This window comes from Heteronotia binoei, chromosome 5 (genome assembly GCF_032191835.1).
Source record: "Heteronotia binoei isolate CCM8104 ecotype False Entrance Well chromosome 5, APGP_CSIRO_Hbin_v1, whole genome shotgun sequence".
Classification (NCBI taxonomy): Eukaryota; Metazoa; Chordata; class Lepidosauria; order Squamata; family Gekkonidae; genus Heteronotia; species Heteronotia binoei.
In genome coordinates, this window is record NC_083227.1 from 138,140,220 (window position 1) to 138,153,492 (window position 13,273).

General features: G+C 47.4%; 1 protein-coding gene across 1 annotated transcript; it reads left to right on the forward strand.

Moving 5' to 3' along the window:
• Positions 1-6,730: 6,730 nt before the first annotated feature.
• LOC132572059 (uncharacterized) lies at positions 6,731-9,582 on the forward strand. The gene is made up of 2 exons (XM_060238847.1): positions 6,731-7,029; positions 9,276-9,582. Exons 1-2 carry the CDS (start codon positions 6,731-6,733, stop codon positions 9,580-9,582), a joined length of 606 nt encoding a protein of 201 aa, XP_060094830.1.
• The last annotated feature ends 3,691 nt before the right edge of the window (positions 9,583-13,273 follow it).

Genomic DNA, 13,273 nt, shown 5'->3' on the forward strand with positions numbered 1-13,273 from the left:
GGAATCAAACCCGGTTCTCCCAGATAAGAGTCCGCACACTTAACCACTACACCAAACTGGCTCTCAAAATGCTTTGATTAAATCATACAGCAAAAGCACAATGTCATCAGAGAGTCCCAACCATGCTTGAGGAGCTCCACATATTAAACTTGGGTCTGGGGTTTGTTCCCACACCACATTACAACTCCTTCCAGACCAGTTTGAGAAACTAGTACTCAAGGAAATTGACTATGGTGAGAACCACATGAGAAGAACGGAGTTTGACCTTACTAAAGACGAACAAGGATTCTCACTAAATTGTCTTCAAATTAAAAAAAAATCATAATTAAAGAATCTGACAAGGGGGGGTGCATAGTGGTTCAGGATTTTTGTGATTACGATGCTAAGGTGATGCGTCAGTTGCAGGGTCATGACTTTTATGTACCCATTCCAAGTGACCCAACACAACATATTTTGGCTTTAAAAAAATAGTAATACAAGAAGCTCTTTCTAGAGGTTATATAAGTGATATGACCACACAACGTTTAGTGAATGAATACCCTTGAGTGCCAATGTTTTACACCATACCAAAAATCCACTTGAACACCCCTTAGTATCAGGCTTTAACTCAGTTCTTGATCCTCTATCAAAATACATTAACCCCTGTTTACAAGCTTTTAAATGTAAAATACCATCATATCTTAAAGACATCAAGGACTTCATTATAAAAATTGATGGTCTGGGGATTCCTTGTAATGGTGATGTTTCTTCATTGTACACATGTATTTCACACAATGAAGCTAGGTTATATATTCTGCATACCCTTGAGAAGCAACAAGACCAAATGCCACCTACACATTTTTGCCTGAGTTGGTGGAATTAATTTTGGAAAAGAATTATTTTTGGTATGGAGAGGATATTTTATTTACAAGTGAAGGGGGTGGCTATGGGCAATGAATTCATCTCTAGTTTAGCCAATCTTTTTATGGAACAATTGGAACAAGATTCTATCTGTAATGCTATGCCCAACCCTTATTTTGGCCATATCATATTTTATAAAGATATATAGATGATGCCATCTTGTTACTCTTGGATGGCACATTGATGGATGATTCGGTGATCTGGTTTAACAACATTCATCCTTCCATTAAATTTGCATGCCTGCACAATGCTAATGTGATTACTTTTTTGGATAAAACTGTGTTTAGAACAACAGAAGATACTCTTGCGGTGAGACTTTTTATTTAAAAAAACTGATAAGAACTCATATTTACATTTTCACTCTCACCCCTGAGACACCTCTCTGAGTCAGTCCTCTGCATAAAAAGAAATTCCACCTTCAAGGAAGACTTTAGACCACAAGTCTCATATTTGGCATGTCAGTATAGAAAATGGGGTCATCCCACAAATGTCATACAGGATACAATGACCGTGCACAGAAATCTGATTGGGGTGAATTACTTAGTGTCAAGCATAGGTATTTCAAGTTATCAAGCAATTGTTGGATACAAAGACTTGGTTTATTGATAATCCATTGTTGCTCAAGGTGCAGCACCTTAAGAGTGATACAGAGTTGCTCATAGCATGGTGTTCTAAGGATTACATCAAAGAGTATAGGAAAGATAGCTTCAAGACATAACAAGCATGTGTGAACTGTTACAACTATGCGAACTACTATCTTGCGGTTGAAACTTCCCTCAGTCTCATGCATTCTTGCTACAGTTGATAAGCAATTAATGAGAACTGTTCAGGGGAGGCGCCTCCTTTCTTTCTATCATCAAAATTACAGCATTCCTACATTTGCTACCCAGAGGTGGGAAAGAAGAAAGGGAGGTGAAAAAGTGGGGAGGGGGGGTTAGCTTTGATATGCGGCTATAAGAAAAGACATTTGTCAGGACTAGAGTGGAAGAAATCAGAATTCAATAATGCATAGAAATAGTATGCTTGACACTTAGGGACAGACCCTGGGTACAGAGAAATAATGTGAAATGTGCTTTTGATTTCTCAATTATAGCAGTTCCAATAAAGAAATCCATTCTCAGGCACTGGCACATTATAAAGGACATAGCACGATGCGTAGCATGTCTGTTTATATGATTCAGGAAAACGTCTAGTTTTAGAAATGTTCTTATTAAATCTGATTGCCACCCAATAAACAATTTCTGTGTCTCAGCGGACAATACAGATAAGGCTGATGTTTTATCTGTCCTTTGGTGTGGGAGAGCAGACGGTTCATTCTCCCCAACTTTGAAAGGGAGCTTACTAGCTTTACCACCCATTCAACAAAAAAGGTTGTCTACCTAATCCAATGTAAATGTAAAATGATGTATGTCAGGTCCATTATATGTACAGTCAGAACATACAACACACATACAGTCCTAATAAAAATAGAGAGAAATACATAGAGGTAACATAAGGATGGAAAACAGGGTGATAATTATCGATCGTAGTCTTCAAGGAAGGCTCCAATGGCGACAAATGAGGACTAGGGGGAAGGGACCCTCAACTGATCAGGGATGTATCTAAACATCAGGAATGGGGTACTGCTAGATGCACACTTGTGGGGAGCTGGGTCACAGGTTATAAGGACTACCTTGAGCCCCTAGGGGATGGGAGGTACAGGGGTGGATGACCGGTGATCAGCTGGTACATGACCTCAGAAAAAGGGGAGGCTCCACAATGACCATAAGGGCTGGATTTATGCGGTAGCCAATAGCCAGTTTATTGGGGGCACCTGATTGGATGCCCATACCAGGCCAATGAGCAGACTTGGCCCTAGTTACCTGATTGGACTTCCAGGTAACAATGGGTCAAAGAGGGAGGCTCCAGGATGACCATTAAGGGAAAGAATGAAAGGAATTATTGGGGCGGAGGTGATTAAGGCTATCAAATCTTATCTAAAAGGTGACAATAGATGGCCAAATTGCTACCTAAGGTAACACCCAATCTATACAAAGAAACCTGGCACTGGGTGAAGATGTTCTTCCTCTTCTTCATTCCTCTGCTGGCACCATCCTTTGTCTTGGGTTCTGTTGGACAAAGGCTTAGGCAGTCTGACAGGATCCATGCCTAAGATAAAATTGATTGCCTTATGCATAGGTGACATCTGTTGAGTACGTGAGCCTCCCGCTTCGCTGTAATGAAGTCTGGCACTGCAGGAAGATAGCTGCTGGTGATGTTAGCCTTCCCATATGGATTCTATGGTCAAGACTGGAAACCACTTGCCTGGACAGTTCCTGGAGGCACACCTTCTTCCACTGCAACGGCCGAGATGGTGATCGCACAGAGTGACTGGAAACCCATCTCTTCTCTTGGTTAGCACTCTTTTGGAGACACAGAGTGCCGCTGCAATGTTGTGGCTGTTAGTATTCACATAAGTCCCTTACAGTCTGGTAGACAAAACCCACGTTCACCTGGCAGATGTGTGTGAGTTGAATCTCCAGGCACCCTGGCAACCAAACGGGTGACTACGATGTTCTGAAATTAGGGGTCTTTTTCTTACAACTAGGAGGAGCGCAGCTCCTGAACCTTTCTGAGGGTTCCCCCTCCTCCTCCCCACCTACCTTGTCCATTGAATAGTAGGTGCAGCTGCATAACAATCCTTGGATTAGAAGAGTGGGCAGCCAGCCAGCCACCAGGGACTTTGCCATGCTCCCAGCAGCCCCCATTAACCCCTGGAGAAGCCTAAACCACCCTTTCTCCACTTCTTCTGTGATTTTGGGTGGCGGGTGGCTTGCTGGCCTTTTGACTGTGGGAGAGGGGGCAATGAGAGCCCCAGATGAGCAAGGCCTGCTTGGGCTGGCTGGATCCTTGCTCACCCAGGGCTCTCCTTTCTTATATCAGGTTGCTTTTGGCTGGTGGGGGGGCAGTACATGCTAATGAGTTATGCTAATGAGTTCCAGCACCTATTTTTCTACACAAACACACCCTGCTACAGATTGCTTTATAAAATTTATGAAATTCATCTGACAAAGGCTATCAAAATGTCAGCAATGCCAAGGAGTTGCATCTTGACTCTTCTTTATACTGGACTTCCCTGTTGATGTCTCACAGAAGATATAATTTATCTTAAGTAATATCTTAAGCTTTATGTTAAGTAATTTTCCATAATTATGGACTTTTGGTTGGATTTATGATTTTTGTAGTGATTTTTCACCTTTATGATTTATAATGTTTACAATCATTGCTTGAGTATCACTTAGGTGACCCAGAGAAATTGTTTATTTTCTTAATTGGTCCTGTATTGTAGATTGTGTATTTTTAATGACCTTTTGTGGTTGAACATTGTATGTTTTTTTTTTAAAAAATTAAGTTAAATTCTAAGCAACAATACCACAAAACAGCTAGAAAAAAAAAGAAAAAAATTATACAGAATTATATAAAATAATCATATCAACCTAAACTAATCTAATACATCTATTACTATTTGCCCCCCTAGTCGGAATAAAGAGGCAGACACAGAATATTGGGAAACGGGCCACTTTATTTAATTAACACAATTAACACGGCAAGGGCAACCTACGGTGGGACAAGCCCTGGGGTCTTCCTCAGACCCCGCCAAGTCCCACGAAGGGCGAGTCACCCTGCCCCCAGCACGAGCCATAAGATTCTGGCTAATGCCAGGCCGGCCAGGCCAAACCCTCCTCCAAACTTCTGCCCCGATACCCAGAAGGAGGCGAATCTAGGAGGAGGCATGAATACGATCCGCATTATACAGCATTGAGCCGTAAAGCCCATCTGCCGCTCCTGCGTATCGACTGCACGAACAGGTGCAGTTGCCTGGGTGCTCACCTGCAAGGTATAACCCCCTTGCACCTTCTGCCACCGCCAATGCCAAGCCTCTGCTTAGGCAATGGCGCCCCACCGAGCAGCCAAGGCCGCCCGAGCCCTTGCCGAATGTCGCCAAAGAAGGCCCGATTACCCACATCGGCAGATGAATCACATCTGGCCGGCACTGCACCCCATACCCTTCCTACCTGGGGAAAGAAAAAAGGCACCCAGACCTTCGCAAAGGCCACCACAGGGCCAGATACGCCTTCCGTCAGGCCCGCTCGACCCTGCCGGGACCCGAGCGTCCAGCCAGACCAGTATAATAGGCGCCCGGTTAGTCGGACTCCAGGCCACCCCCACACGATGGCCCGGAGCTCCGCCACCAACTTAGCAGCAAGAAAAATGGGGGGGGAGCTGCCCCTCAACCCCGATCATTCCCCAAGGGGGATGCAACAGAGGAAGGTACCCAGACCATCCACCGAGGCCACTACAGGGCCAGGTAAGCCTACCGTCTGGCCCGCTCAACCCCCCCAGGCCCAAGCAGACAGCCAGACTCTACCGCTAAAGTGGCGGCCAGATGAGTCAAACTCCAGGCCACCCCCACACGATGGCCACCGGTTTCAGACAAAAAGGGGGGGGAGGCTTTTCCGCCCACCCCGATCATTCCAACCAAGGTGAATGCAACAAGGAAGGTGCCCAGACCAACCCCAAGGCCACCACAGGGCCAGATAACACTTCGTCCAGCCCGCACGACCCAACCAGGCCCGAGCAGCCAGCCAGACCCCCGATAATTGCAGCCCGAGGGGCGGACACCGGCCACCCCCGCACCATAGCCCAGAGCTCAGCTACCGCTTCACTAGCAGCGGGAACCACGGCCTGCCCATCCCGTAGGCGCCCTTGTGTTTCGCCACAGCCCGCACACTCGGCACCGCAACTGCCGCTGGCAATCTCCTGCATAATGGGCCGCCCCAAAATCATACGGACCGCGTACGAATCAACCTCCCTTGGTGGGACACCCACCTATGATGGTCCGACCTGGAAAGCCCACTGGTGCAGCGGGGACGCGGCCCATTTGGCAAAATGGTAGCCGACCTTACACCAAGTCCCTCCCCGCTTAACCCAGGCTAGACGCCTGAATTGACTTAATGAGGGGGGGTGACTCTGTAAACTTCCCCCACGAACCCATAGCGTTGACATTTACAACATCAGCCACTGCCCCCGCTCAGGGACAAATAAGCCACAAGCGCCCAAAACCACTGATCCGGTGGATCGCCATACCTGCAGCCCAATTCTTCCAAAATTCGACGCCGCCATCTGGCGCAACGGCTGCCAATCGATCCGGGCAGCCAAAACGACCTCTGCCTGCCTGATACTGAAACCGCAGTCCGTGCGCCTGCAGAAAATCGTGCCGCCTCCTGGCCTGAGCCGTCTCCATCAAGCCCAGTCAAACCTCCTAGCATATACTGCGAGGGGGGGGGCTTGCCATGCGCATCCCACGCACCCAGCTCGCACAACCGCGCTTTTAATCACTTAGGACTATACATCCCCAATGGGATTGAAACGCTAATCGTCTTGCTAAGAATCTAAGGCGACCAACTGCGTCATATAGGCCCCACCTTTGGGACCCATACAATTCTGATGCGCACAGAACGCCATACGCACCACCGCAACCTCGGTCCAACTATCCCAAAAGTGCATATGCCTACCCGTGCCTACATAATCGAGTGACAAGCTCGGCACTTTACGTGTATCTGGGGACAAGGTAACACAATTGCCCTTTTTTGCTGCAATCGCCTGACGATCCATGACTCCCAGAATTGGTTCCAGCAGAAAATCTGCCTCCGTCACCAGCGGAATGCTCGTCTCTGCGCTAGACAATGTGTCCGTCGCCAGTTAATGTCCCGCAGTATGCTTACATGAAAAAACAACACAATGTACCGAGACACCGCAGCAGAAAACCATTACCGCATTCCTTACTGGCATGTACTTAGATATCAATGACCTAACAATGGGTGCTGCCGGCCAATTGACACAACCAACCGCACGCCTTGTTACCCGTACGCACCCCCAGATCCCTACTACCACAACAATAGAAAAACACAAACTGCTGGGTTCCCACAAATCCCCTGTAATGCTAATGCCGGTGCTACCGACCAGCACTCCAGTGCCGCCGGCAAAGAACCCGAAACCGAACGACCCCGCCGCTCCCGAGGATATAAAAAGAACGCTTCACTTCAAACACTCGCGCCAAACGGAACGGCCCACACCAACTGCAAAAAGGTGACGCGACCCCAAGTCACTGCGCCAACTAGCTGTTACACGCACCATGATGGGAGGGGGACTGGAGGGACTGTACGGCGCCGAAAGACGCCACAACCAACTTTCCCCGAGGCCACCATTCTAACGGCGAAATTGGGCTCCCCACAAGCTTAAGGAACCAACACCGCACTTTATGCACTCTAGCATACCGGCTGCAAGTCTAAACCGCTTTTACTATCATTCATTAACCGCAAAAATGACCTGATCAGGTCCTACGGTAGGCCAGAGGCTATGAACCTGTCAAGGTGCCAAAAGCCCTGGAAAAGGTATGTCTACACGGACCCTCTATAATAGGGTACGCCATAAATTGAACCTGGGACCCTGCACATCCAACCGCACAGCCATTGAGAAACCGACCCCAGAAGAAAGCGGGATGGTTAGCAAAGAAGAAAGCGTAAGCCAGGCGAAAGGCCAGCAGCATAACCCATTTCCGGTCGCAAGGAACGGCCAGCCCGGCAACGGCGCCCCCTCCTTGGGTAGGAAGGGGACCACATCCACCGACCCCAGTGCACCCCGGCTGGCCACTCCCCCAGAACCACGGAGGGTATACGCTGCCCGCCATTTCAACATGAACTCTGTCTTCCTTAGAGGTCTCCCATTCTAAGCAATGACCCTGACGAGCCCTGCATGGCAACCTCAATACCAACCATAGACGACCCGTCCCTCCACTGGGACTGACAGGACTAAGCCAGCCAGGACCAACCGGCTCAGGGGAACATCGTCACGGCTGAGGAAGCCCGGCCCTGCCCAATGCAGTTCCACCAGCAAAACTTCCCACAGACCATAAGAGAAGCCACATTGGATCAGGCCGACGTCCCACCCAGTCCATCACTATGCGTCACATAAGAACATAAGAGAAGCCAGCTGGATCAGGCCAAAGGCCTATCCGCTCTGTATCACGAAAGAACCTAAGAAAAGCCATGCTGCTTCGGCAAATGGCGCCTCCACTCTGCGTCACAGAGGAATACAAGAGAAGCCATGTTGGATCCGGCCCAAGGCCCATCCAGTCCTACACTCAGTGTCACAGAAGAACACAAGAGAAGCCATGCTGGATCAGGCTAATGTCCCATCCACTCTGTGACACAGAACATAACAGCAACCATGTTGGATCGGCAAATGGCCCATCCTCTCCATGTCATAGAAGAACACAAAAGAAGCCGTGTTGGATCAGGCAAATGGCCCCATCCCGTTCCTCACTCAGGGTCAGAGAAGGCCACAAGAGAAGCCATGCCGGACCAGGTCAACGGCCCGTCCAGTCCAACACTCCATGTCACAGAAAACAAACGAAAAACCAAGCTGGATCAGGCCAATGGCCCATCCACCCTGTCACAAAAGAACATAAAAGAAGCCCTGTTGGATTGGCGAATGGCCCCTCCACTCTGTGTCATAGTAGAACACAAGAGAAGCCATGTTGGATCAGGCCGATGGCCCATCCAGTCCATGACTCCGCGTCACAGAAGAACACAAGGGGGGGCCGTGCAGGACCAGGCCAACGGCCCATCCCGTCTAACACTCTGTGTCACATAAGAACATAAGAGAAGCCCTGCAGGACCAGGCCAATGGCCCATCCAGTCCAACACTCTGTGCCACATGAGAACATAAGAGAAGCCAGATTGGATCAGGCCAATGACCCATCCAGTCCAAAACTCTGTGTCACATAAGAACATAAGAGAAGCCCTGTTGGATCAGGCCAGTGGCCCATCCCGTCCGACACTCTGTGCCACAGAAGAACATAAGAGAAGCCATGTTGGATCAGGCCAGCGGCCCATCCAGACCAACACTCTGCGTCACAGAAGAACACCAGAGAAGCCATGCTGGATCACGCCGACGGCCCAGCCAGTCCAACACTCTATGCCAGACAATGGCCACGAATTCCAAACAAACACCTAGCCTGTGGCTAACCGCCACCAATGAACCTGTTTCATATCTACGTCACGACCCCGGAAGCCAGGAACCTCAGCCTGGCATTGGCACCCAGGAGGGTATAGCCCCTTCCCCCAATAAACCCCTCATTTATCAAAATTATACACCTTCCTGAAGGGAGGTGGGGGGGGAACCCTCCCAAACGAGACGCGGCCCAAGCCGCAGCCACTTGCCTGCGTCGATGGGGGGGAGGGGGGAGAGCAGGTAAAAAACCTAGCCCGACCCCCCTGCGCGCCGGCCACCGCTCGGCTCCCGTACGCTTATTCGGGGCGCCCGGCCTTCAGGCTGAACGCCTCACAGTCCTCTCCCCCGGGAGCTAACGAACCCGGCCTGGCTGCAGCTGCCGGGCCGGCCAGCCCGGCGCGGCCCTGCTACTCACTTGGCTCCTGCGCGCTCATTCAGAGGCCACCGGCCCTCCAGCCGGATGCCTCACAGTCTGCTACCCCGGGGGCCCGCGAAGCCAGCAACGCCGCGGCCGCTGCAGAGCCGGCCGGCCCGGTGCGGCCCGCCTCCTCTCACGGCTACGGCACGCTCGCTCAGAGGTCCCAGGCCTGCAGGCCGAACGCCTCACCGTCTGCTCCCCCGGGCTAACGAACACGACCTCGCCGGAGCCGCCGCAGAGCCGGCCGGCCCGCCGCGGCCCTCCTCCGCTCTCGGCTCTCGCATGCTCCTTCGGAAGCCCCAGGCCTTCCGGCTGGACGCCTAACAGCCTGCTCCCCCGGCAGCCTGCGGACCCGACCTCTCCGAGGCCGCCGCAGAGCCAGCCCGACGCGGCCCTCCTCCGCTCTCGGCCCACACGGCAGGAAACATCCGCCCTGGCCGAGAGCGGCAACGATCCTGAACTGGGAGGGCGGGGTCGAGGCTACAAATAGCCCCGACGCTCCGCCCGCCTGCACTCCCGGATGGGCGGGAAGCTCATAGGCAGCCTCCCCTCCTTCCAGGGAGGCAAAAGGCGGCCCCTTGGCGCGCAGCCGCTTTGCGGCGCGGCCTGGGCGGGGCCGAACTATAGGAGCTAATCATAGAAAAAGAAAACTAAAAATACATAATTTGTCTGTGTATCAAATGGCGTGGGAGAACATCATTTTCAGAAAGGTAAGTGATTATTGGAAACCAGATAGCAATAAAAGAAGATTCATATTTTTCCGTTAAAGGTATTTGTGTTTGAACCGATATTTTGGTCATTATAAAATAACCCCAAAGGCCCTGTTGCCAGGCAAAAATGGCAACAGGGCTTTATCCACTCATTTTGCTGCTAGTGTTGTTCATGCTGCTGATATCAAAATAAGTATTCTCTTTATGCTTTGTTTGTTTTTTGTAGGATCTGGCCATTTCCCAAGGAGTAGAATCAAAGGTAAGAATATGTTTGTAATAATAAATATGTGCTGTGTTATTTGTTTCAGAAAGATTGTATATATCGGCACGCCTGAACATTCTGGACACAGCAGTACTGAGGGGCCGTTTCCACAAGATCCCGTTAGAAGACAGGATCTGTCCGTGCGGCCTGGAGGAGGTCGATACGGTTTCCCACCTTATTCTGAACTGTCTTTTCCATACAGAGGCAAGGTACAGACTTTTGCGGAACCATCTAATGCTAGCTGAATCTTTAAATCAGGCCCAAACCATTTACTTCCTCTTAGGGGATGGGAGTGATCAACTTTCTTTGGATCTTGCTAAGTTTCTATATGTTACCGACCTCGACAGGAAGAAATTTAATGCTGTCTGTATTTGAAAGAAGATGCTTTTAGTTAAGTGTTGCCTACGTCAGCTAATTTTATTACCACTTTGATGGATGTACAAGTTTTATATTGTTACGTTATATTTCAACTTGGTGTTGTGTTGTACTGTTATTGATGAGTTGTGTTGTTGCTGTCGATTGGCCTAGAGCCGCAATAAACTGACTGACTGACTGACTGACTGACTGATTGTATATATCCGCATGACCACCAGCAATGGATATAATCTATTTTTCCACATTGTTGTTTACAGGTCGGGCTTATGGTACTGTTTATATGATGGAGCACATTTGGAGGTAAGTACCACTGCATTATAAATGTATAGGATTGTATTCTAATGGCATATGTTTTGGAAGTGATGATGAAGACCATATTTCCTTTCATTCTTTGTCTTTAAATACTTCCTTACAATCTTTTTGTCATAACTTCTAGTATTTCATTTTAGAGGTTTGGTCCAGGTTAAGCAAAGTTTTGTATACTTTAGATAAGAGTTTAGTGTTATTATATGTGAAAGAATGTAACAATTTTTCAAATTTTGTAAGAGTTCTATTTAAAGCATTCTGAACTAATGGAGAATTAAATAAATTTTGTAATTGAAAATAATGCAATCACATAATCTTGTATAGTTACCGTATGTATGTCACTTTATAAAATAATTTCATATTACTTTGTTGTTGAGTTAGCATCTATTCCATGGATATACTTTTTTGTGTCTCGCATTTGATCAAAAGTTCAAGAAAATGTCCAAAGGAACTCCCTACTATTACTGTGTCTTGTCTCTTGGTTCTTGACTGAAATGAAACATATGTGTGTCTAAACGATGTAAGCCATCTGACAATTGATTGCAGAAGCCAATGGGCAAAACAAAGATGTGAGGTTAATGAAAGGATTCAAAATCTCTTTGTCATCAACTACAGAATCAGTTGTCCAGAATTTTGTGCTTGGTTTACAGTTTCCAGCAAGTGAGTCAGAGAACAAATCAAACTATTGGTTTTAAAATTCCAGACATTAACTAACTACAAACGCAAAGTATTTCTGTGATAGACAAAAGGAAATGGGTAGCCAGGGCCAGATTTAGGGGAAAGCAGAGGGGGCGCTGAAGGGCAGGCGCCAAGTTGGGTATGCATTCTATTCTATGGGTCCATAAGATAGAATGAGCCCATAAGGGGGCATCATTTTTTAATCCCCCCCCCTCAAAAACATGTAGATCCAGTCCTGTGGGCAGCAATTAACCAGTTCCTAATTTGGGTGGAGATGTTAAACTTAAAACCCACTGTTAAAGGATTACTTATCAATAATACAGATAAGCAGCAAATGTGTACATCAAATGTATGTGAAAAAAATAACAACATTTTGGGTCCCTTATAAGAACCCCTTAATGTGCAAAATTTCCAAAATGTTTAAGTCTATGGATAGGATATCCAAGAAATCATGATCATTTTCCATTCCCAGTCTCCAAGAGGAATCCAATACTGTCTTGAATTTAGCATCTCCTTCCACAGTGAAAAGGGCATACAGAGGAGTTTTGATTAATTTGCCCCACCGATGGGGAATTCCCATCCACTGAGCATTTTCTTAAACCCAAGGTTATGAAATATTTGTGAGCTTCTTTATTTGGATACCTCAGTTTATTCCTACAGGCATAAGGCTCTGTTGATCTATTCTGTGGCATGCAGGATTGTGAGCCCCTTTGCCTAATACAAGGATTTCCCCCTTATTTTGGTTTATGCAATAATGAATCTTTTTGGCTGTGACCATCCTGATAAAAATTGGATAAAAATGAGTATACATTTGGATAAAAATTAATTAGAATTTAACCTGAGCTGATCTTGTTAATTCAATCTCATTGTTATTTATTTAGAGGATAAGTAATGAACTGGAATGTCCCTTGTTCAAAACTGAGCTCAGGAATTAATTCATTGGATAGCCTCCAGCTAACCATAGGCTATCAGAGCCAGAAATAAGTGGAAGTGCTAAATGGAACCCACCAGAAAATGAGGTTATTACCCCTCTATAGATACAGAGTGTAGCATCAGACATGACCCTAATAAACAATACAAATAAACCCTAATAAACAACACAAAGCCAAAATTATTAAAAACAATCAGAAGTAGTGCTAAACACACACCAGAAAAAGATCAGCAGGTCCAAAAACAAAAAGTGGTATTTAAATAGTACAATTTGTAATCAAGCCAATTTTCCCTAAATGCACTCTGAGTCAAGTGGGACTTAATCAACTACCTGGAAGCCCAAAGTGATTGGACAAGGTAGTTCCAAAGTCTCACTGTCACCACTGAGAATATCCCATCCTGTGTAACCACCAGGCAAATGTCCAGTAGCAAGAGTATATGTAATGGTGAGAGGGAAGCTACACAGAAACTCTTCATATCAGCACAGAGGCTTTGAAGTCTTCTGCTTGGGTAGACATGCAACCATTTTGACTATAACACTGCCTTGAAAAAAATAAGCAAAAATGGAATAAGGGTTGCCGGGTCCTTCCTGGCTGCTGGTAGCAGGATTTCCCTCATGTGTTCAAAGCAGTGAAGTGA

Coding starts and splice junctions, on each gene's coding strand:
- LOC132572059 (XM_060238847.1), top strand. CDS start 6,731: ATGTACTTAGATATCAATGACCTAACAATGGGTGCTGCCGGCCAATTG. Junction 7,030..9,275: donor CCCACACCAACTGCAAAAAG/GTGACGCGACCC, acceptor CCCGGCCTTCAG/GCTGAACGCCTCACAGTCCT.